The sequence below is a fragment of the Nicotiana tomentosiformis genome, chromosome 12 (assembly GCF_000390325.3).
Source record: "Nicotiana tomentosiformis chromosome 12, ASM39032v3, whole genome shotgun sequence".
NCBI classification, from domain to species: Eukaryota; Viridiplantae; Streptophyta; class Magnoliopsida; order Solanales; family Solanaceae; genus Nicotiana; species Nicotiana tomentosiformis.
Window position 1 is genome coordinate 92,843,853 of NC_090823.1, and position 22,854 is coordinate 92,866,706.

The 22,854-nt window shown below is 41.0% G+C and overlaps 1 protein-coding gene across 1 annotated transcript; it reads left to right on the forward strand.

Moving 5' to 3' along the window:
• The first annotated feature begins 914 nt into the window (after positions 1-914).
• On the forward strand, positions 915-1,472 carry LOC138903045 (uncharacterized). Its single transcript, XM_070190957.1, has 2 exons — positions 915-1,041; positions 1,084-1,472. Exons 1-2 carry the CDS (start codon positions 915-917, stop codon positions 1,470-1,472), a joined length of 516 nt encoding a protein of 171 aa, XP_070047058.1.
• Positions 1,473-22,854: the final 21,382 nt, after the last annotated feature.

Sequence of the window (22,854 nt, forward strand, 5' to 3'; positions counted from 1 at the left end):
TACACTTAGTCTTAAATTTTCTAATTCTAGAATGCCTATTATTTCCTTGAATAACACCAACTGCTCTTCAAAAATGAGTAATCTTAGTCGAAAATAAATCAAGGTCACTTTTAACAATTAAATTATAAACATGACATGCACACCTAATATGTAAATAAAATATTAAATAAGAGAATGAGTTTGAATGAGTGCACCAAATTTCGCAATAAATTAAACACTTGATGATATTTGATGTCTTGAAATTGAATTTTGCAACTCCGATGTTACCACGAAGAAACATCAATTGTTCAAAGTTCAAACTTCAAATAATACCATAAATAAAATTTCAAAAAATAATGAGAGCCAAATAGTTGATTGCAATTTAGTTGAAGAATGAGAGAATGACAATTGAGAATTTGAGTTTGAGAATTGAGAGACGAGTGAAGAATTGAAGAAGAGGGTGGATATATTTATACTTTTTAAAGGGCTAAATTAGTAAATACTAAAAGAGTTATTTTTGAAAATAAATGCCCAAAAAAGGGATATTATTGCAAAATAGCTATTGGGCAACGGTCAACTATATTAAAATTTCTTTTTGAAATAGCTGTTGAATCGGTCCGAGCCGGTCCAGGCCGATTAACTGGTTCCAAATTGACTAGACAGTAACGGTTCTTACCGGTACTACAATCCTACCCGGCACAAGTCGTTCCCCGTCCCAACCCAGCTATGCCCGACCCCTACCTACCGGTCCGGTCCGGTCTAAAACCGGTCAGGGCCGATCCGGAACTGGGTCAACCCGGCCCGTTTGACAACTTTAGTCTCAGTTTCTACAGCCACAACAGCCGAGAGAGTGCTTTGAGTGTGGAGGTACAGATCATATCAGGAGGTACTGTCCCAGACTCCAGGGCAGTGTGCCACAACAAGGTTCTCGTGCCATGGTCCCGGCACCGGTTGCTCCACCACCCGCTCATCCAACTAGAGGCGTGGGTCAGGCAGCCAGAGGCAGTGGTGAGGCCATTAGAGGTGGAGGCCAGCCAGTTAGCGGCCATTCGAGAGGCAAAGGTTAGGGTAGTGGGGCTCAGCCCCATTTCTATGCATTCCCAGCTAGACCTGAGGCAGAGTCATCTGATGCGGTTATCACAGGTATTGTTCCGGTTTTCCATAGAGATGCCTCAGTTTTATTTGATCTGGGCTCTTCTTATTCATACATGTCATCCTATTTTGCTTCATATCTGGTTATGCCTCGTGATTCTTTGATTGCTCATGTTTTTGTGTCCACGCCTGTCGAAGATTCTATTATGGTAAATCGTGTTTATCGCTCATGTGTGGTTTCTATAGGGAGCTGTGAGACTAGGGTAGACCTTCAACTTCTTGATATGGTGGATTTCGACGTGATCTTAGGCATGGATTTGTTGTCACCTTATCACGCTATTTTGGACTTTCACGCCATGACTGTTAGATTATGCATGCCGAGGTTTCCACGATTAGAGTGAAGAGGTACTCCTGGCCATTCTACTAGAAGGGTAATTTCTTATGTGAAGGCTTGGCATATGATCGAGAAGGGATGTCTAGCATATTTGGCCTATATCTGTGATCCTAGTGCGGAGGTTCATTCCATGGATTCAGTACTAGTTGTGCGTGAGTTTTCAGAGGTGTTTCCTATAGATTTGTCGGGGATGCCACCCAACAGAGATATCGACTTCTGCATTGACTTGGTTTTGGGCTCTCAGCCCATTTCTACCGTACTATATCGTATGGCCCCAAATGAGTTGAAGGAATTGAAAGAACAGTTGCAGGATTTGCTTGATAAGGGATTCATTTGACCGAGTGTCTCGCCTTGGGGTGCACTGGTGTTGTTTATGAAGAACAATAATGGAATTATGAGGATGTGTATAGATTATCGGTATTTGAACAAAGTCACTATCAAGAACAAGTATCCTTTGCCGAGGATTGTTTACTTATTTGATCAAATTCAGGGTGCCACGGTATTTTCCAAGATTGACTTGAGATCTGGTTACAATCAGTTGAAGATTAGGGCATCAGATGTCCCTAAGACAGATTTTCGGACTTGGTATGGTCACTACGAGTTCTTGGTGATGTTGTTTGGCTTGACTAATGCTCTAACAGCCTTTATGGATTTGATGAACCAGGTGTTCAAGCCCTATTTATTTTCTTTTGTGATCATCTTCATTGATGATATTTTGGTTTACTCCCGTAGTCGATAGGAGCATGAGCAATATCTGTGAATTGTACTTCAGGCTCTGAGGGATCGTGCTAAAGATTAGTATATTAATTTTGCTAAAGATTTTCAATCTATTTTCACTAAGTTAGTCCAATAGATTTAAAACATATCTTTTTGGGCCATGTTGTATCTTCCGAGGGCATTAAGGTGGATCCTAAGAAGATTGAGGCAGTTCAAAACTGGCATAGACCTACTTCATCTATATAGATTCGGAGCTTCTTGGGTTTGGCGGGTTATTATCGCCGATTGTGGAGTGGTTTTCATCTATCTCAGCCCCATTGACCAAGTTGACCCAAAAGGGTGCTCTTTTCCGATGGATTGATGAGTGTGAGTTGAGCTTTCAGAAGTTCAAGACTGCATTGACTACAGCTCCAGTGTTGGTATTGCCTACAGGTTCAGGATCCTACATTGTGTATTGTGATGCATCACGTATTGGGCTTGGCGCGCTATTAATGCATGACGGTAGGGTGATTGCTTGCACATCCCGCAGTTGAAAGTTCATGATAAGAATTACCCTATGCGTGACTTAGAGCTGGCAGCCATTGTTCATGTACTGAAGATTTGGAGGCACTATCTGTACGGAGTTTATTGTGAGGTCTATACCTACAATCAGAGTCTCCAACACCTGTTCAAGCAGAAAGACCTAAATTTACGGCAGATGAGATGGTTAGAGTTGCTGAAGGACTATGATATGACCATATTATACATCCCGGGAAGGCCAATATAGTGGTCGATGCATTGAATAGGAAGGCGGAGAGCATGGGTAGTTTGGCATATTTACCGGTATTAGAGAGGCCACTAGCCATGGATGTTCAACTTTGGCCAATCAGTTTATGAGATTGGATGTTTCGAAGCCTAGTCGTGTTCTTGCTTATGTTGTGGCACAGTCTTCGTTATTGGAATGTATCAAGGCTCGCCAGTTTGATGATCCTCACTTGTTGGTATTGAAATACACGGTGCATCGGGGATGTGCTATGGAGGTTGCGATTGGTGATGATGGTGTTATGCAACTTCAAGGCCGAATTTGTGTTCCAAATGTTGATGGGTTGAGAGATTTGATCCTTGAAGAGGCTCACAGTTCACATTATTTTATTCACCCAGGTGTCACAAAGATGTACCATAACTTGAAATAACACTATTGGTGGTGAAGAATGAAGAAAGACATCGTTGCTTATGTATCTTGGTGTTTGAATTGTCAACAGGTGAAGTATGAGCATCAGAAACCGGGTGAATTGACTTAGAGATTGGAGATACCGGAGTGAAAGTGGGAGCGCATCACTATGGATTTTATGGTAGGCTTACCACGGACCTTAGGAAAATATGATGCAGTCTGGGTTATAGTGGCTCGGTTGACTAAGTTCGCACACTTCATTCCGGCGGCGACTTCCTATTCTTCAGAGCAGTTGGCTCAGATTTACATCTAGCATATTATCCGCCTGCATGGCATGCCCATTTCTATCATTTCTAACTGAGGCACGCAGTTCACTTTACATTTTTGGAGAGTCGTGAAACATGAGTTGGGCACGCGGGTTGAGCTGAGCAGATCATTTCATCCTCAGACGAACGGACAATCTGAGCATACATTTCAGATCTTGAAGGACACGTTATGCGCTTGTGTTATGGATTTCGGAGGTTCATGGGACTAGTTCTTACCTCTTGCATAGTTTGCCTACAACAACAGTTACCAGTCAAGTATTCAGATGGCGCCGTATAAGGCCTTATATGGGAGGCGATGTCGTTCGCCGATTGATTGGTTTGAGCCAGGAGAGGCTAGGTTGTTAGGCACTGATTTGGTTCGTGACGCTATAGAGAAGGTTAAGGTAATTCGGGAGCGACTTCGTACTGCACAGTCCAGGCAGAAGAGTAATGCGGACCGGAAGGTTCGAGATGTAGCATATATGGTGGGTGAGAAGGTTCTTCTCCGAGTGTCATCTATGAAGGGCGTGATGCGGTTTGGGAAGAAGGTCAAATTGAGCCCGAGGTTTATTGGTCCATTTGAGATCTTAGAGAGAGTTGGGGAAGTTGCTTACAGGTTTGCATTGCCTCCTAGCCTAGCAAGGGTACATCCGGTATACCATGTTTCCATACTTCGAAAGTACCATGAGGACAACTCACATGTTTTTGACTCCAGCACTGTGCAGCTGGATAAACATTTAGCTTATGAGGAAGAGCCGGTAGCTATTCTAGGCTGGCAGGTTCGTAAGTTAAGATCTAAGAGTTTTCCTTCTGTGAAAGTGCAATGGAGAGGTTAGCCAATCGAGGCAGCTACGAGAGAGTCCAAGTTCGTGTTTCGAGACCGCTATTAGCTTCATTTGATATTTCTTGATTTGCGCACATGATCCATGTTATTTTTCGAAAAGTCTTTACCTAAAAATTTGAAGAAAAAGTGATTTTTGACTTAAAATAGTATTTGAGTTGACCACTGTCAATATTCTTGGTAAACGATCTCGGATCGGTATTTTGACAATTTCGGTAGGTTCGTATGATATTTTTGACTTATATGCACTTTTGGTTGGGGTCCGCGGTGACCCGAGTGCATTTTAGCACGTTATGTGAAAAATTGTAAAAATAAACTTTCAAGTTGAAATCTTGAGTTTTGATGATCAATTCTTGTTATTTGATGATATTTTGATGATTTGAGGTAGCGAGAAAATTTATATGATGTAATTACACTTGTGTGCATGTTTGGTTTGGAGCCCGATGAGTTCGGGGGAGTTTCGGGTGAGTTCCCGATGAGTTTGAGTAATTTAGCAATTGCTCTTCAGTTTTGGTGTTGAACTGCAGGTCTCGTATTTGCGATGACCTGTTCGCAAATGCGAACTCCACTTCAGTGAAGTTGAGCTCGCATTTGCGATGAGGGACTGGAAAGGGTAGACTTCGAATTTGTGAAGCAATTCTCATATTTGCAGACATCCCAGGCTTCACTTTTGCAATGGATTGGTCGCATTTGCAACTAGACACTAGACTTAGGCAGGTTCGCAAATGTGAATCTTTAATCGCATTTGCGGTGGAATGGCGCATCGCAAATGCATTTTTTTCCGCATTTTCGACTTATGCATGTTGAGGGCACATTTCGCATTTGCGACCTGTGTGTCGCATTTGCCATGGTCGCAATTGCGACACCTACAACTGGGTAAGAGAGGGCAAAAATGGGACTTAGCTCATTTTACACCATATCTCAACCCTAAACACTCTAGGGGCGATTTTTGAAGAACCTTTTCTTCCCAAATTCATTGGTAAGCACTCTAATCCACTTTTTTTCAATTTTTATTACTTTTCATGAGTTTTTAACATCAAATCTAGGAATTTCATGGTAGAAATTAGGGATTTTGGTAGAATTTGGAGATTTTATGAAATTGAGATTTAGACCTTAATTTGAGGTCGGATTTCGAAACAAATCACATAACTGAGCTCGGGAGTGAATGGGTAATCGAGGTTTGATCCGAATTTTGGGTTTTGACCAAGCAAACCCGGGGTTGACTTTTTAAAATTTCATTAAAGATCAAATTTTTTTCACTCGTGAGTAGGTTCTAAAGCTTATTTTGAATTATTTGAACTATATTTGGCTAGATTTGATTGATTTGGAGGCTAATTCTAAAGAAAAGTCCATGGTTGAGCATTGATATGGTTGTTGAGTGAGGTAATTACTGTGGTTAACCTTGACTTGAGGGAATTATGACTTGATTAGATTATTTTCTATTTGATTTATGTGCGGGGACGACGTATATGCAAGGTGAGGAGTGCATATGTGTAGTTACAGGTTAAACATGCAGGATGAGATATTTATTTATCGTTTTCTATTATTTCATGCCTTCATTTAATCTATGTTACTAATTGTTAAATGCTTTAATTGTTAATTGTTGTTACTTGTTATATTCATGTCTTATCCGTCACATGCCTTTATTGCTAATTGCTTCCATGTATCTATGCCTTAATTTATTAATTGTCATTACTTGTTATTTTGCCTTATGTGCTCTTAGATACCTACTTTTTTCTGCTTTATGACTTTAATTGTGTAATTTTTAATTGCATTTTATTTGGATTACGCTGTAGTTGGTTGTAGATGTTCATTTATATTATTATGGTGCGTGATCGGATTGCGCGTCGTAACGGTTATTATTGTGTGGGATCGGGTTGCATGCTGCAACTGATGTTGTTATTAATGTTTTGGATTGGGTTGCATGCTGCAACGATATTTGTATATTTGTATTTTGGATAGGGTTGCGCACCGTAATGGAGAAAATATGTTATTTTTATATTTATGGATCGGGTTGCGCGGCGCAACGAAGAAAATATTATTTGTTTATATATTTGTGGATCGTGTTATGCACCGCAATTGAGAAGACATTATTTATTTATATATTTATGGATCGGGTTACGCGTCGCAACAGAGAAGACGTACTTAATTGTTTTGAGTTGTTATTTTCTGTATCCGTGTTGTATTGTGGAGGTTGAGCTTTAATGTTATTCTGGGCTCCTCTGTTATGTAATTTCTGTTCCAGATTTCATGTTATACTTATTTTCTCTGTTTTGTTGTTATTTCATTATACTCATACATGTTTTAGTGAGTGCCTTGTAATAGCCTCGTCACTACCTCGTCGAAGTTAGACTTGACACTTACAGAGTACATGGGGTCGATTGTACTAATGCTACACTCTGCGCTTCTGGTGTAGATACTGGCGTTGGTCCCAGTAACAGTTAGTGGAGGCTTGCTCGGGTTAGCTGATCACGGAGACTTGAGGTATAGCTGCACGACGTCCGTAACCCTGAAGTCCCCTTCCCTATCTAGTTCTACTATTTATTTTTATTTCAAACAGTTATACTTTCATTCAGACTTTGGTTGTAGTACTGTTAGAATGCTCATGTACTTGTAACACCAGATTTCGGGATTTGATTAGTTAGCATTTGGAGTTATTATAACTGTTCTAGAAACTCTGCAGTTTTATTTCTTATAAATTGCTTTTAAATTGGTTTAAAATGATTAAATGTGTAGTAATATTGGCTTGCCTAGCAAGTGGACGTTAGACGCCATCACGATCCGAGATTGGAATTACGGATCGTGACACTAGGCTTCGGAATTTCCCTTACTCCCTTTCACGTACTCCCTTTCCCTTAATTCTTGAATGTTTTTCTGTTTGTTTCCATAAGCCCATAACTAGGCAACTGAAAGTATAGATTATAGAACAAAATATCTTGTTGCTTGTTAGTATCACTTCTTGAATTTGTTTCTATTTGTTATCAGAACTAGGCAACTCCGTAATTAACAGTATAGAATTAAAATGAATTAGAATAATTAATCTCATATTCTTTTGTGATGTCTAATGAATTAGAATTCACCACTTATGTCATATTCGTTCAAGACTTGGTACAATACCATAAATGTACCGAAATTATATCGATATAAATAAGAAAATATCGAACCGTACCAAATTATTTTTGTACGGTATTTGGTATGTACAATTGATAAACTAAATACCGAAATATCATATCGATATTTTTAAATATCGTACCAAAGTATCGAACGCCCACCCCTAACTAGGATCATTTGAGGCCGTGATTTAATTTTTTTTTTTTTTTTTTTGTGAAAGTAACATGATAACTTTCACAAGCGTGCGGGGAAATGCAAAATTACACTTCCACAAGTTGTGTCAGCAGAGCATAACTTTGGTAGGTATTCCATTCTCATATCATATTAAATTGTTCACAAGTCTTGCCGAATTGATAGAACTTATCTATATTCAATTATTCACAAGTTATAAAGGCATGTCATAAATTTTGTATAATCTTCATTCTCTTATCTTGTTAAGTTTATAACTCCTGCCGGATTGACAGAGTTGAACTTATATGTGTTCAATTGTTCGCAAATAATGATGGTTGGTCATAACTTCCATATGATGTCATTATCATAACTTGTAAATTTTTTCATAAGTCTTGCCGAATTGGAAGAACTTATCTGTGTTCTATTGACCAAAATTTTTGACGGCACGTTATAACTTTGATATATTTTCATTCTCTGTTAAATTGTCCATAAATCTTGTTGAATTGACAAAACTTACTGTGTAATTTGTAGGCATATATGGATTACAAATAACTCTACGGAAAGGAATTTCATCAGGCATTATGTAATTCAAAAACAGATTCAACTGTAAGAGTTATTTATATTTTGCTACTCCTATATTCATTACGGTTCTGGGTCTCTGTTGTGATAAAAAACTTTAAAACAATAGGGTATCACTTATCTGTTACACAGATTATAAGAATGAGCTTACCCTATTATTTCAACCTCTGTTATTAGTTGCTTTCCAAGTTATCGTTGTTTTGGGCCAATCTGAGCATTCACTTGAAAGACAAACAGTGAACAAAAAAACAATTGCTAAGGAAGAGGAGAAAGCGGAAGTGTTTGTCCAAAAAGTGTAAATTTTTTATTAAGTTAATTAATTTTATATAAAAAAGGATTAAACCTAATTAATAATAATATTCTCAGATTTATAACTAGTCAACTCAAAAATAAAACCGGACAGTGTTGGTGGAGGATTAAATGCTTTGTACATTCAATGTTTCAAGATAATTAATGATGAAAGAATATTAAGCAATAAATAATAATAAATGGCATTAACGTAAATAAGGAAAATGATTCACCAAATATTGAATGAGGTAGATGATTCCTCCTTCTGACAGTGATGGGTGATAGACAAATGTAATAATATTGAAACTATTCTCGGATTTGATGAAAAAGTGTGGAATAATAGATAATCAAATTTTCTTAGAAAAGTATTATTTGTATTCTAGAGAGAAAGTCTTCTTCTCAAAAAGTGCTGAGAATGTTACATCCCCTTTTCCCCTATCTCTTTTTCTCTTTATATGGGACATACCCTAATCAACCCTAAAAGTACAAATACAAAGAATATTCAATGGAATATTCTCTTAAATATCCTATTACGAAAAATTAGCCGTTAGCACTGCCCTTGATACTCGACCTCGGCCCCATCGCTTTCCATAATAACGCTCCATGTTAAATCCCATAGAGGCGGATTTTGACCTATACAGTTAGTCCCTCCGCTTGTCGACCCTGGGCGACCTCGATGAGCGGACTTTGTTAGTTATGGTTGAGAAGTTTTAGGTGAGCAGGTCGAGTAGTAGCGTTTTGGACGGGATGGAAACGTGGCCTTCCGTGAGCCGCAACCTAGGGTCACATCATTTCAGAGTGACGTCATGTCATCATGCTTCATTATTACGTGTTTCCTTGATACCTTGTATCGTTTCCCGCGCCTCTGCCGTTTCGATTCTTGAGCTGGGTAACGACGGTTTTACTTCTCGATATTGATGCCTGAACTCTTATAAATAGGGATACACAATCATTTGATTCACTCTTTGCATTCTAAAAATCGGACCTTCATATCTTCTTCTTCCTTCCTCATTCAGAGTCCCTGTTTTCTAGATCTTACTTCATATTCTTGCTTTCACTGATTTTGATGGCTCCTGCTACTCTTGACTCTTCTGCGTTTATATCTCCTCTATTCACAAACAAAAATGGTTAACGTATCTTCCAGTTCTGGGGGGTACCTGACCCTGTTCCCTTGGCAGTGCGCATGCCTCCCCATGATGATGGGGCTGGCATTGTTGTAGAAGATGAAAGCATTCTTACGATGGAGGAAATAATTCCCCGTAATGAGAAATCTAGAACTGACTTCTCAAAGCTGTCCGAGGACGACCCTGAGGCCGTGGAGTCTGAGATGGATGCGGATGCCCTTGCTAATTTCAGGGCGAATTTCAAAATCCTAGCCCACATCGATATGGTCCCGGCTGGTCGCGATGTGGTGCAGATTCATCGCCCCGGGTATTGCGCGCTCTACGCAAATCCTTTCTACGTGGGCTACTCTTTTCCCTTTCTCCCAGTGGCAGAGGAATTCTGCCACTACTACGGCATCTGCGTGGCTCAGGTTTCTCCTTATATCTACAAGCTCATCCACATGTGACGAAGTACGCAGAATTGGCTGGCCGCAGGATCTCTCTTCGCCACCGGATGCACCTCTGCGTGCCCAGTTTATATAGGGCGACGATGTTGCACCTTCATCACCATGGAAGTAAGAGCTTGGTAGTGAAGATGGACGATAAAGTAAATCGTCGATTCTGCTTTAATTACTTCTACGTCAAGACTGAGGATATGGTGGCAAATGCAAATAGATTTCCTGAGGCGTGGAATTATGCCCGTAAGTATTTTTACTAAATGCTCATTTTGCTCATTCTGGTCGTAGCCTAACCGTTCTATATTTTCCTCGTTCAGTCGAGACCGAGCCTCCTCCTTTGGTTGCGGATATTTACGTTTGGGTTAGCTATGTCTTGCCTCACATAGTGGAGATTCGTGAGTGGCCAGCCTTTTTCAAGAAGTTCGGGCCCAAGCTTTCAGCGACCGGTGAGTTCGTCCGTCCGTACTCATATATATATTGACCTTTTACATATGCTATCTTGATCTTGTGGTCGCATGTTCATTATGACTTTAATTAAGAGTTGACGTTCTAATCTCTTTTGTATGCCGAGGGTCTTCGAGGAGGCAGAAAGTTCCTGCTCCGGTATTCCGTAAGAGGAAAAACATTTATGTTCTTGTTGCTGCGGTGATGCATGCTCGGTCATCGACTATTGTAGTGGTTGTTTCTACTTCCCCTCTGTGTCATCTAATTAACGAGGATGATGTGGAAGGATCGTCGCCGAATGACGATAATCTGCTTCCCCCAAGAGGCGATATGTCTATATCGGCGAGGGAACTGTCCGCGTGGGGAGTTCGGTGATGGAGGATTTCGTCATCAGAGAAACGGCGACCATAGACCTCGGAGATGATGCCGAGCTGCTACCCACAATTCCGCTGTCGTCGGGGACCGATGGATGTACATTGCTCCCTGAGGCCGAAACGGGTTTTGAAGGGCCGTCGGTGCGAGTCCCTGACGCCTTACAAGGGGGTGAGCCATCGACCTCGTTACTAGCCGAGGATCTTTCCTCTCGGGTCGATACAAAGGGAAAAAGTGTAGCCGAAGAGGAGTATAAGACGGGCTCTGACATGGACACCGAGGAGGTTAGGATGATAGGGGAAGGACTTACCTGGCTCGAGGTGAGATTGGAGGGGACCACGCGGACTATTGCGATCCCTCTGGACCGAGATCTATTAATTAATACGGAGGACGTGGTCCCTTCTCTTGGTCCACTTTGTTCCAATGTGGAGGTAAGACCCTCGAGAAACTGAAGGATTCTACTTTGTCGAAGAGCATAGCCGACCTTGCTCTTAGGGTAAGTTTGGTATTCAATTTCCATATTCATTTTTCATGTCGAATCTGGCTTTGTTCTTACTCACTCTAGCTTTTTTTTTCAGACCATGATCTTGCAGATTGAATGTTCCCGCCGAGAGGAGAGGCGTAAGGTCATCTTCCACAAGATGGAGCAGAAATATCATGAGTATCGTGATAAGCATCGCGAGCTTTGCCGGCGGCTTGTTGGTAGTAGCAACTTCTGGGCTCTCCGAAATGAGCTAAAGGAGAAGGATGACGAATTGGTGAAGGTCATCGGAAAATGTAGTGAGCTCGAGGGGGCATTAAAGGACAAAGAAGAGGAGCTCGAGGTGAGTAGGGGGGTCGAGGCTCAATGCGCTGACCTTCAGGCCCAAGTGGTCTCATTGTATGCCAAGCTGGAGGAGTGTCAACTTCTAGTGGCCGCTTTGAGTGGCGAGGTCGCCGAGAAGGTGTAGGGTTTGGAGAAGACGGAGTCGGCTCGGTTATCAGCTGCAAGTAAAGTGGAAGCTTTAGAGGACATGATCTGCATTCTCCGTTCTGAATGGGATTGCGCTTTGGAGACGGCTAGGCTCAGAGAGGAGCAGCTTGATGAGCAGATAGGGGAGTTAGAAAAAGAGGTTGCGGGCCTTAGTGATCGAGTTGTTGCCCTCGGGGCCGAAAAGGCACATTTACTGGCTCAGCCGTCCTAATCCCGTACTTCTGCTTTTCCTGATGTTCCTCGGGATTTGTATAAGGAATGGATTCACGGGATGGTGCTGCTGGGTTAGGTAGCATGTAGTTGTTTTTCTTTCTTTTACTTGTAACTTTTGTACATACTTTTGCTGGCATCTGCTTTAGCCTTTGTAAGAAATATATTTGAAGTATGAAATTTTGTTTTCGCTGTTTCGTATCTGATTCTTTTCTTTTTGTTTGGGCTTGCACGCTTCTTTTTTTTGTTTTGTCATTTGGTCGCTTCAATAGTAAAAATTGGCTTTGGTCATGGTCGGGGACTAGTAGGTGTTAATTCGAACGAGGTCTAATGTAACCTGTATTGAGTTGGTTCGAGCGAGGTCGAATGTGAGTTAATTCGAGCGAGATTGAATGTGAGTTAATTCGAACGAGGTCGAATGTGAATTAATTCGAACAAGGTCAAATGTCAGTTAATTCGAACAAGGTCAAATGTGGGTTAATTCGAGCGAGGTCGAATGTGAGTTAATTCGAGCGAGGTCGAATGTGAGATACTTCGAATGGGATAGAATGTGAGTTAATTCGAGCGAGGTCGAATGTGAGTTAATTTGAACGAGGTCGAATGTGAGTTAGTTCGAGTGAGGTCAAATGTGAGTTAATTCGAGCGAGGTCGAATGTGAGATAATTCGAACGAGGTCGAATGTCATTTACTTGATTGTGGCGGGGGGCCGAGTAGATATTGAGGCAATGTTGCTCTGGCGAAAATATGGGCGAACTTCATACATTTGTGTTTTGCTCATATACTTGGAGAAATTTACATATTTTTTGGGCTGGCATTCCAGTCCCAGTCTATCTAGTCCCTTCATTGGGCGACCTGGAGACATGTTGAGAGGTTGGGCAATGAACTGACCGCTGTCACACCCCTTTTCTACCCCCCACAAAGATAAATATGTGCGTTATTGGATTGTTGTGGGTTAAAGAGTTTCTCCAATTAAAGTGACAAACTTGAATAGGGATTATTTTATTTACAGAGTCGCCACTTGGAAGTGATTTTTTGGGTGTTCCAAGTCACCTTTTGTTTGAATCCCTATTCAAAGGAAGGTTTGACTCTATTATTATTGGTCTGCGAAAACAAAGTCCGGGTAAGGAATTCTGTTGACCGGGGAGAAGGGGTAAGGCATTCCCCGAGTCTCGTGGTTCTAACACGGTCGCTTTATTGACTAAAATTGGCTTGAATTAATTTTGGACACAACTGTATTTTATATGATTTTTATGTTTTACCTATCCGTTTTTTATTTCTTGATTATTCATAATTAAAGAATTATCTTGAAACGATCACGCGTACGTGTACCCATTTTGTTTATTGTGCCAAAATTATGTCACACGTACGTGTACATAATTAATAATATTTTATTATATTAAGATTGTTTTGGCCAAAATTGTGCGAACACATACTTCGATTTTAGTTTTTGGAAATCAAAATTATGCCACGCGAACATATACATTCGCGATGATTTATTAATCGCACCTAAAGCGAGCTACGAATGTTTATGAATTAATTTCCTACACTAATTTGAGATTCTTGTAAGGACACATGGATTATGGATAAACAATTATTATGGAAGACGTGTTGTACTCTAGCTTTCATGAGCAGCACCAGAGATTTTAAACCCGCTTAATCAAAATTGCAACTCAAAATTATGCCTAAGATATACTAAAATTCGTCTTATTCATGCTATATAACCTATTGTATTAGCAAGGTCCATTACATTGAATCAGTTCAAGTTCAAGCCACCACAACTTTAAAGACTTCATAAAAAGGAAAATTATATTAAATAAATAATCCTATAAAACTCCATCAGTTCTTCCTTAATATAAAAATCTAACAATAAACTCTAAAGTTTGCAAGCAACACTATTTTCAATTGCATGCAAAGAACTGTGAGTAATAGAAAGGAAAAAGAGTCACGATAATTCCAAATGGCTCAAATTTAAACCATACGTTATCACACATAAATGATGATTTAGAAAATGATACTGTATTAAACATCAGTGATTCCATATAGAGTAAACAAAAGCTAACAATTTATTTTTTCTTCTATAAAAGAAAGATAAGAATATACCTTAACCTCGATGTATCTTTTCTACCTATGTTTCCTACTTAGATCAGAGCCAGGAACAGAGATTCGAACTAGCTCCGTCGAAACGAAAACTCGAACACGGCCTCAAGCTTCAACCTCTTCTAACTCGCTCAAACTAAAGAGACAAAGTCGGAATTTACTGTTTTTTTAAGGCTAGTTTACAGGCTGTTTTTTTTGTTGGTTTTTGGAGCTTTATTTCGGATCTGATTTCGAGCTATTTTGCAACTAGATTCGAGATCAGATTTTAGTTGGAGTTTTCAGCTTACTTCCATGGATTGGACTAGAGTTTTGGGGGAGTTTTAGGCTGGTGTTTGGTGAGGTTCATGAACTGGGTTTTGACAGCTTTTTGAGGTCGTGTTTGACTAAAAAATAAAGATGCCTTCTAGCTTGTTTTCAGCCGAAAGTGAAGTGCTTTTGGGAGTTATTTCAACTAGGTTTGGCTTGGTGTTCATGGTGATTTCTTTTTTTTTTGAGGAAGAAGAAGCCTCTGTTGAAATAAGGAGGAGGAGAGACCAGTTCCTTTTCGTTTTCTCCCCTTCTCTCTCTTTTCTCTCGTTTTCTTATTTGGGGAATAGGGAAGATGTGGGGGGACAAGCATTGGGGGACAAGGTATGGTGGGGAGGGGACAAGCATGGGGGACAAGGTAGAGTGGGGACACGCGCGGGGAACAAGGTAAAGTGGGGACACGCGTGGGAAGATGGGAGCGGAAAATATTCAAACACGGTAAAAAATTAGGTGCTCACAACCGCCCGGTGCCTTTTTCCGTTCGTATTTCGACTTGAAGATTCCCCCTCGTCGCCTCGTTAAAAACCTCCTTGAGAAAACCCAATTGGGACAAAATGCAAGTGAGGGAAAAAGAGTACGACTTGGAGGACGTTTTTTCTTAAAAGTTGAAGTACTTGAGGTGGGCGACGTTCCAGTTGTTTGTTAGTAGTTTTACTTCCATTGTTTCTAGTTGAAATGACCCTTTATTTGCTGCTGCCGTGATTTTGTATAGGCCGTCCCAATTTTTTCCTAGTTTGCCTTCCCGCGGGTCTTTACTTGCTTGTGTTTTGGCCTTGAGCACGTAGTCCCTGACTTTGAGTGGTCTAATCTTGGCCTTTTTATTATAATAGCGTTCTGCCTGCTGTTTTTTGGCGATCATCCTTAGGTAGGCCATATCTCTCCATTCTCCAGCTTCGTCGAGCTCTTGCCTTCTTCTTTCATTGTTCCTCGGCCCGCTCTCATGGGAGTATCGCAAACTGGGCTCTCCGACTTCGACTGGTATTACCGCATCACTCCCATAGACTAATGAGTTGAGCGTCTATCCTGTGCTCGTCTTTGGCATTGTGCGGTAGGCCCAAAGTACTTTTGGTAATAGCTCCGGCCATAATCCCTTGGCATCCTCAAGCTTTTTCTTCATGATGTTCAGTATTAATTTATTGGAGGATTTCGCTTGCCCTTGCCCGCAGGGTGGTATGGTGTGGATAGTATTCTTTTGATATGCCACTTCTCAAAATATTCGGCGACCTTTTTCCAGTAAATTGGGGTCCGTTGTCGCAACTAATCTCTTTGGGGAGGCCGAAGTGACACACAATGTTTTTCCATATAAAGGCAATCACTTCCTGCTCGCGTACCTGGATGGATACTCCTGCTTCTACCCATTTAGAAAAATAGTCAGTTAAAATCAAAAATAATCGTACGTTACCTCGCCCCGCAAGGAGGGGGGCCGACGATGTCCATTCCCTACTTGATGAAAGGCCAAGGGGAAGTGACCGAGTGGAGGTGCTCGCCCGCTTGATGGATCATTGGGGCGTATTTTTGACAGTGCTCGCATTTTTTCACGAAGTCTGTGGCCTCTTTTTTCATAGTAGGCCAGTACTAACCTGCCCATATGAGACATCTGACCAGAGCTCGATTGCCGAAATGAGCCCCGGAGTGGACTTCGTGGACTTCTTCTAGGATGCACTGCATTTGATTCGGGCCTAAGCATTTTGCTAGGGAGGCACCATACGTCCTCTTGTATAGGTCGTTGTGAATGATGTTGTACCTGGCCGCTTGCATTTGGAGCTTCTTGGCTTCTTTTTTATCAATTACGAGTACGCCGTCCTGCAAGTATGTAACAATACGGTTGCGCCAGTCCCAAGTTAGATTTATAGTCCTTACCTCAATTTCATCTATCGATGAGTGGAGGAGGGTGACCATGTTTCTTTCTCCGTTTATGCTTTTAGTAGCTGCCGATAATTTGGTGAGGCCGTCTACTCCGATGTTTTGTGCTCGAAGGATCTGGTCAAGCTGGTATTCATCAAACTCGGGCAGTAGTTTGCAGATCTCAGCCTGGTATTTTTGTAACCTTTCCTCTTTGATCTGGAATGTCCCTGTGACTTGGTTGATGACGAGTTGAGAGTCGCAGCGTAGGATGACCCGTCTCGCCCTGTACTTGAGTGCTAGCCTTAATCCTACAATCACGGCCTCACACTCGGCCTCGTTGTTATTATGTCCAGGCATCTTATGGACTAGCGAATCACTTCGCCTGTCGGGACTTTGAGCACAAGTCCTAGTCCAGACCCTGCCGCATTAGAAGTGCCGTAGGTGCACAAAATCCATAGATCTTGTGTTTGTGGAGAAGCGTGGGCGGCTTCTTTTTCGACTTCGGGCATTATTTATGCGCTGAAGTTGGCTACGAAGTTGGCAAGGACTTGTGATTTTATCGTCGGCCGCGGTTGATAGGTGATATCATGCTCGCTTAATTCTGTGGCCCACTTGGCTAACCTGCCCGATAGCTCGGGCTTATACAAAACACTTCTCAAGGGGAAAGTTGTGACTATCAAGATGGGGTGGCAGTGAAAGTAGGGTCTCAGCTTTTGTGAAGCTGCGATCAAGGTCAGGGCCAATTTTTCGAGGTGGGGGTACCTCGTTTCGGCGTCGATTAAGGTTTTGCTAATGTAATAGATGGGATATTACGTACATTTATCTTCTCGAATCAGGACTGCACTCACCGCTACTTCAGATACGGCGATGTAGACGAGAAGGCGTACCCATGGTTCTACTTTGGAAAGCAACGACGGTGATGACAGATAAGCCTTTAACTCCTTTAGGGCTTAAATGCACTTAGAAGTCCACTGGATGCCGTTGTCTTTCTTGAGTACGCTGAAAAACTTATGGCGTCTATCAGAAAGGGAGGCGATACGGTCGGTCAGCCTCTGAACCTATTTTTTGCTAGTTAAATGCTCTGGTATTCCTTCTATGGCTTTGATTTGGTCGGGGTTGATCTCGATACCTCTTTCTGATACGAGGAAGCCCAAGAATTTTCCTAAGGTCACGCCGAATGCACACTTTTCAGGATTTAGCTTCATTCCGTACCGACTAAGTTTATCGAAGGCTTTTTTCAGGTGGCCGATGTGATCTTCTTTCCTTTTAGACTTGACCAAAATATCATCTATGTAGATTTCCATGGTCTTACAGAGTTATTCTTTAAACATTTTGGTCACCAACCTTTGGTATGTCGCCCCCGCCTTTTTTAGTCCGAAAGGCATCACTCTGTAGCAGTACTTTCCTTGGTGGGTGATAAAGGTGGTCTTCTCCTAGTCCTCCTCTTCCATGAGGATCTGATTGTAGCCCGAGTAGGAATCTAAGAAGCTTAGCATTTCATGCCCGGCCATTGCGTCAATGAGCTGGTCGATATGAGGTAGCGGGAATGAATCTTTGGGGCATGCTTTGTTTAAATCTGTAAAGTCTACGCACATCCGCCACTTTCAGTTCTTCTTTTTCACTATGACCACATTGGCGACCCATTGGGGGGTATTTTGATTCCCTGATGGAGCCATTTTCCAGCAAATTTTCGACCTCCTCGTGGACTGCATCGTTTATTGTGGAATTGAACTTCCGCCTAACCTGCCTTACCGGGGGGTAGAACGGGTCAACGTTCAACTTATGTGTGGCGACCTCCTTCGGGATACCTGGCATGTCTGCATGGGAAAAAGCAAACAAATCTGCATTAGCAGTTAAGAATTGACAGAATTTACCTAGTTCTTGAAGCTTGCAGCCGATGTATGCTTTCTTGATGTGGTCGTTATCATCAAGTTGGACGGGGTCGAGGTCTTCTATGGTTGATCCCGCGGCCTTTACTGTTTCGGGATCTCTGACGATGTATTCTCTTTCGTCACAACTCGACCTCGACCATGTTAATTGCTATGCCTCTTTTGCTTTGCCTTTCACTTGTTTGGTAGTCGTGCAATCCAGGGCGATGCAGTAGCATTGTCGAGACGTGCGTTGTTCTCCTCGTATACTGAATATTTCCCATGGGATTGGAAATTTGATAACTTGGTATAAGCTAGAGGGGATGGCCCTCATGGCGAGTATCCAAGGCTGACCTATTATAGCATTGTACGCTGTATCCTGGTCCATGATGTGGAATGTGGTTTTCAGAGTGATGCCGCCGACTAGGATGGGGAGTGTGATTTCTCCAGACGTTCGTTCAACTGCATTGTTAAAACCTGTTAGCGTGATGCAGCGTGATATTATCTTATCCTCGAGTTTTATTTGTGCATGTACTCGAGGGTGGATAATGCACGCGCCGCTCCCATCGTCCACCATAATGCATCTTACATCTATATCTAATATTCGTAAAGTGATAACAAGGGCATCATAGTGAGGGAAAACCAAACCGTGGGTATCTGACTTATCGAAGATGATACTTTCTTCGAGTTCGTCATACCATTCATGAGTGATCGACAGTTTGAGCTTGTGGGTTGTGGTGAACTTTACGTTGTTGATCGAAGCGTCGCTGCTGCCCCGATGATGGTGAGGGTGGTTTTGGCGGTCCCTAGTGTTGTTCATGTCCTCAGGCAAAGTTGGTCCTCCCTCGGTCGCTCAATAATTCTTTGAGGTGTCCTTGATGAAGCATGTTCACGACCTCCTGCCTTAAGGCGATGCAGTCCTCAATTTTGTGACCTCGCTCTTGGTGGAACTCGCAGAGGGCGTTTGACTTTCTAGTGCTTGGATCTGACCTCATCTTTTGTGGCCACTTTACTTTTGGTCCGAGCTTCTCCAATACGTAGACTATTTCTGAGGGCGACACACAAAAACTGTAAGTGGATAATAAAGGGGGCATATCTCTCTCATTCCAGTGAGTCCCTGTCCTTGGCTGAGATTCTGGCTGATGCCTTTCTCGGTTGGGTCGTGGAGCTGCAAGATCTCTCCTGGCATCATTACTTCGATCCTTCCTGGTTTCGGCCTGTACCGAGGTCAACCGATGGGTTGTCCCATTCAGGTCGTCTTCGTCTGCATGGACCTCGGCATAATAGGCATTGTGTATTTCATCCCAAGTGGTTGGAGGATATTTCATAAGCCGACTTAATAATTTTCTGGTCGCCCTTGAGCCATTCTTGTTCAGCCCGTTTTGGAAAGATGCTACAGCCATTCCTTCCTATATATTTGGTAAGGTCATCCTCCCTCGGTTGAATCGAGCGAGGAAGTCCCTTAATCCATCTCCGGGTGATTGTTTGATGGCAAATATATCGTTCACTCTAGCCTTCTCCTTTTTAGCCCCAACATGGGCCATTACGAACTTGTCGGCCATTTCTTCGAATGTGTCAATGGAGCGCGCGGGTAGCTGTGAATACCACGTTAATGCTCCTCTGGTGAGGGTTTCGCCGAACGTTTTCAACAAGATGGAGGATACTTGTTCTTTGGCGAGATCATTGCCCTTTACCGCAGTGACATAGTGAGTCACATGATCTTTGCGGTCAGTCAGTACTGTCATATATTTTTAGATAAGGCGGCATCTTGAAGGTCTTGGGTATGACATGTGGGGCAGCTTCATCACTGTAGGGTTGCTCAACAAACCGCCCAACATATCTTTTTGGCAAGAGTTTTGGGGCACCCGGTATTTTGTCAACTCTTTCTTGGTGCTCTCTCATTTGGTCCCAAAGCATTTTGTTTTCAATTTTCATTTCTTCCATCTTCCTCCGAATGGCCGTAAGGGTGTCGTTACCTGCATTATTAACATTGTGAGTGATACCTGTTATTGGAGGGAGAGGGATGTGCTGCTCGACCGTTGCTGGTATAATGCAAGTCCTTGCATTCTCTCTAACTGCCTCCCGAGCGGGCTTGTCGAGGATGCTGGTCAGCGTGTTTGTCAACCAAGCCTCAAATAGTTTCTTCACTGTCGGTGGCGCCTATTCTGTTGTGGACGTGGAAGTTCCTTTACCGCGGGATATTATGATACTGCCGTGAGGGAGGGGCGACCCACTTCGCCTAGGAGAGGCGTTAGGCGTAATGTCTTCGCCTTCTGTTTCAGAGACCTCATTGATGGTGTTTAAGAGGTTAGTAGTGAGATCGTCTACTACATTCATTCTTTCTTCTCTGTTACCTACCATGTCAGATCCGTGTGTACAAGGAAGTAGGAGTTTTACTTTTTTTTGTGTGGACTGTGCCAGTTATAGATCTAGAAGAAACTAAAAATTTAACTAGGAAATCTCCACAGACGGCGCCAAATTATTTGTCCAAATAGTGTAAATCTTTGATTAAACTAATTAATTTTATATAAAAATGGATTAAACCTAATTAATAATAATATCCTCAGATTTATAACTAGTCAACTCAAATAAAATCGGACAGTGTTGGTGCAGGATTAAATGTTGTGTACATTCAATGTTTCAAGATAATTAATGATGTAAGAATATCAAGCAATAAATAAGAATAAATGGCATTAACGTAAATACGAAGAATGATTCACCAAATATTGAATGAGGTGGATAATTTCTCCTTATGACAGTAATGCGTGATAGACAAATGTAATAATATTTAAACTAGTCTCGAATCTAATAAAAAGTGTGAAATAATAGATAATCGAATCTTCTTAGAAAAATACTGTTTGTATCTTTTCTAGAAAGAAAGTTTTCATCTCAAAAAGTGCTCTTATCATAGAATGTTACATCCTTTTCCCCCTATCTCTTTTTCTCTTTATATGGGGCATACCCCAATCAACCCTAAAAGTACAAATACAAAGAATATTCAATGAAATATTTTCTTAAATATCCTATTATAAAAACTAGCCGTTAGCACTGCCCTTGATACTCGACCTCGGCCGTTATTTGACTGCTCGGCTACGAGCCCCATTATCTAGTAGTCGACCTCGGCCACATCGCTTTCTATAATAACGCTCCGTGTTAAATCCCACAGAGGCGGATTTTGACCTATACAGGAAGAAGGAAGAAGGAGAAGTTATGCCAGTGGATCTATACATATATATTGCACAACTTTTAAAAAACAGAGTACAAAAGTTAAAGGGCAAGTTACATATTTGGCCAATTGGCAAAAAATAATTACATTCGCTGGCTAAATATATAAAAAAATATGTATAAAATTTATATATTATATGTATATTATACATTAATAGAAAAAATATATATATTACCGGCTATTATTTTTAGAAGCGACTATACAATGTTATTTTCCCAAAATTAAAGTTAAATAATATAGGAAAACTACCAGCTCTGTCCATTTATAATTAATTTATTACAAAAATTGGTCAATTCATTAAAAATATACTAATATTAGCCAAATATTACCAATATTAGCCAATTAGCTATTTGGAACAAAAATAAAAGGTCAAAATTTTACTTTCTTTTGAGTGGGTGTTGCTAGAATAAATTGGGCACATTTTAAGATGTTTGAATCTCAGTTTTGGGTTGAGTTGGCGGAATTTTGAGACGGTTTGAATTGAAAATTCGAAGTAGAAAATGAAACATGAAAAAAAATATGTACGTATCACACTGTGTAACACTTCTGTATTATATATGTATCATATTTGTATCAAATGTGTATCACATGTATATTCATGTATACCTCTATGTGTATGATACATGTGTCGCACAAGAAGTTTTTGAACTCGATTTTAACAACGAATTTTGATACCAAATCACCTCTAATCTTACTCAAATTTTAATATTGACTCATCTATATGTTTTCAATGAATTTTAACCATACCCATTGAAAAAGGTCCTTTTTTGTTTAGATTTTTGGAATCTTGTATATATATATTTTTATATTTCATCACCTTGTTTGCTACCTCATCCATGAAATTTTCTTTCCGTCTTGCATCTGAAGTTGCCGATCATACTTGAAAATATGGAAGGAGATATTTGCATATGATTCTTGGAGAGAAAGAACCTTATTTATTTGAGTTTTTAATTTTTATGTGTGCTTGGCTAGTTTGGTAAGTCTATGATTAATGACTAGAGGTTGGTAAGTTAGGACTTATTTGAGACATTTTTGTAAGATTCCCTAATATTTACTATGCATTATTCTCAATGGAAAAGGGCTGAAAATGCCCAGACTATTGAATTTGGTATAAAAATGTCACCAGTCACCTATAAAAATTCATTTTCATCTTTCATCTAATATTACTGATCACGCTTAAAAATATGAAAGGAGATCTTTGCGTGTGATTCTTGGAGAGAAAGAATCTTATTTATAACTTTTATATGTGCTTGGTTAGTTTAGTAAGTATATGATTAATGGCTAGAGGTTTGTAAGTTTGAAATTTATTTGGGACATTTATGTAA

Coding starts and splice junctions, on each gene's coding strand:
- LOC138903045 (XM_070190957.1), top strand. CDS start 915: ATGGTCCCGGCACCGGTTGCTCCACCACCCGCTCATCCAACTAGAGGC. Junction 1,042..1,083: donor CGGCCATTCGAGAGGCAAAG/GTTAGGGTAGTG, acceptor ATGCATTCCCAG/CTAGACCTGAGGCAGAGTCA.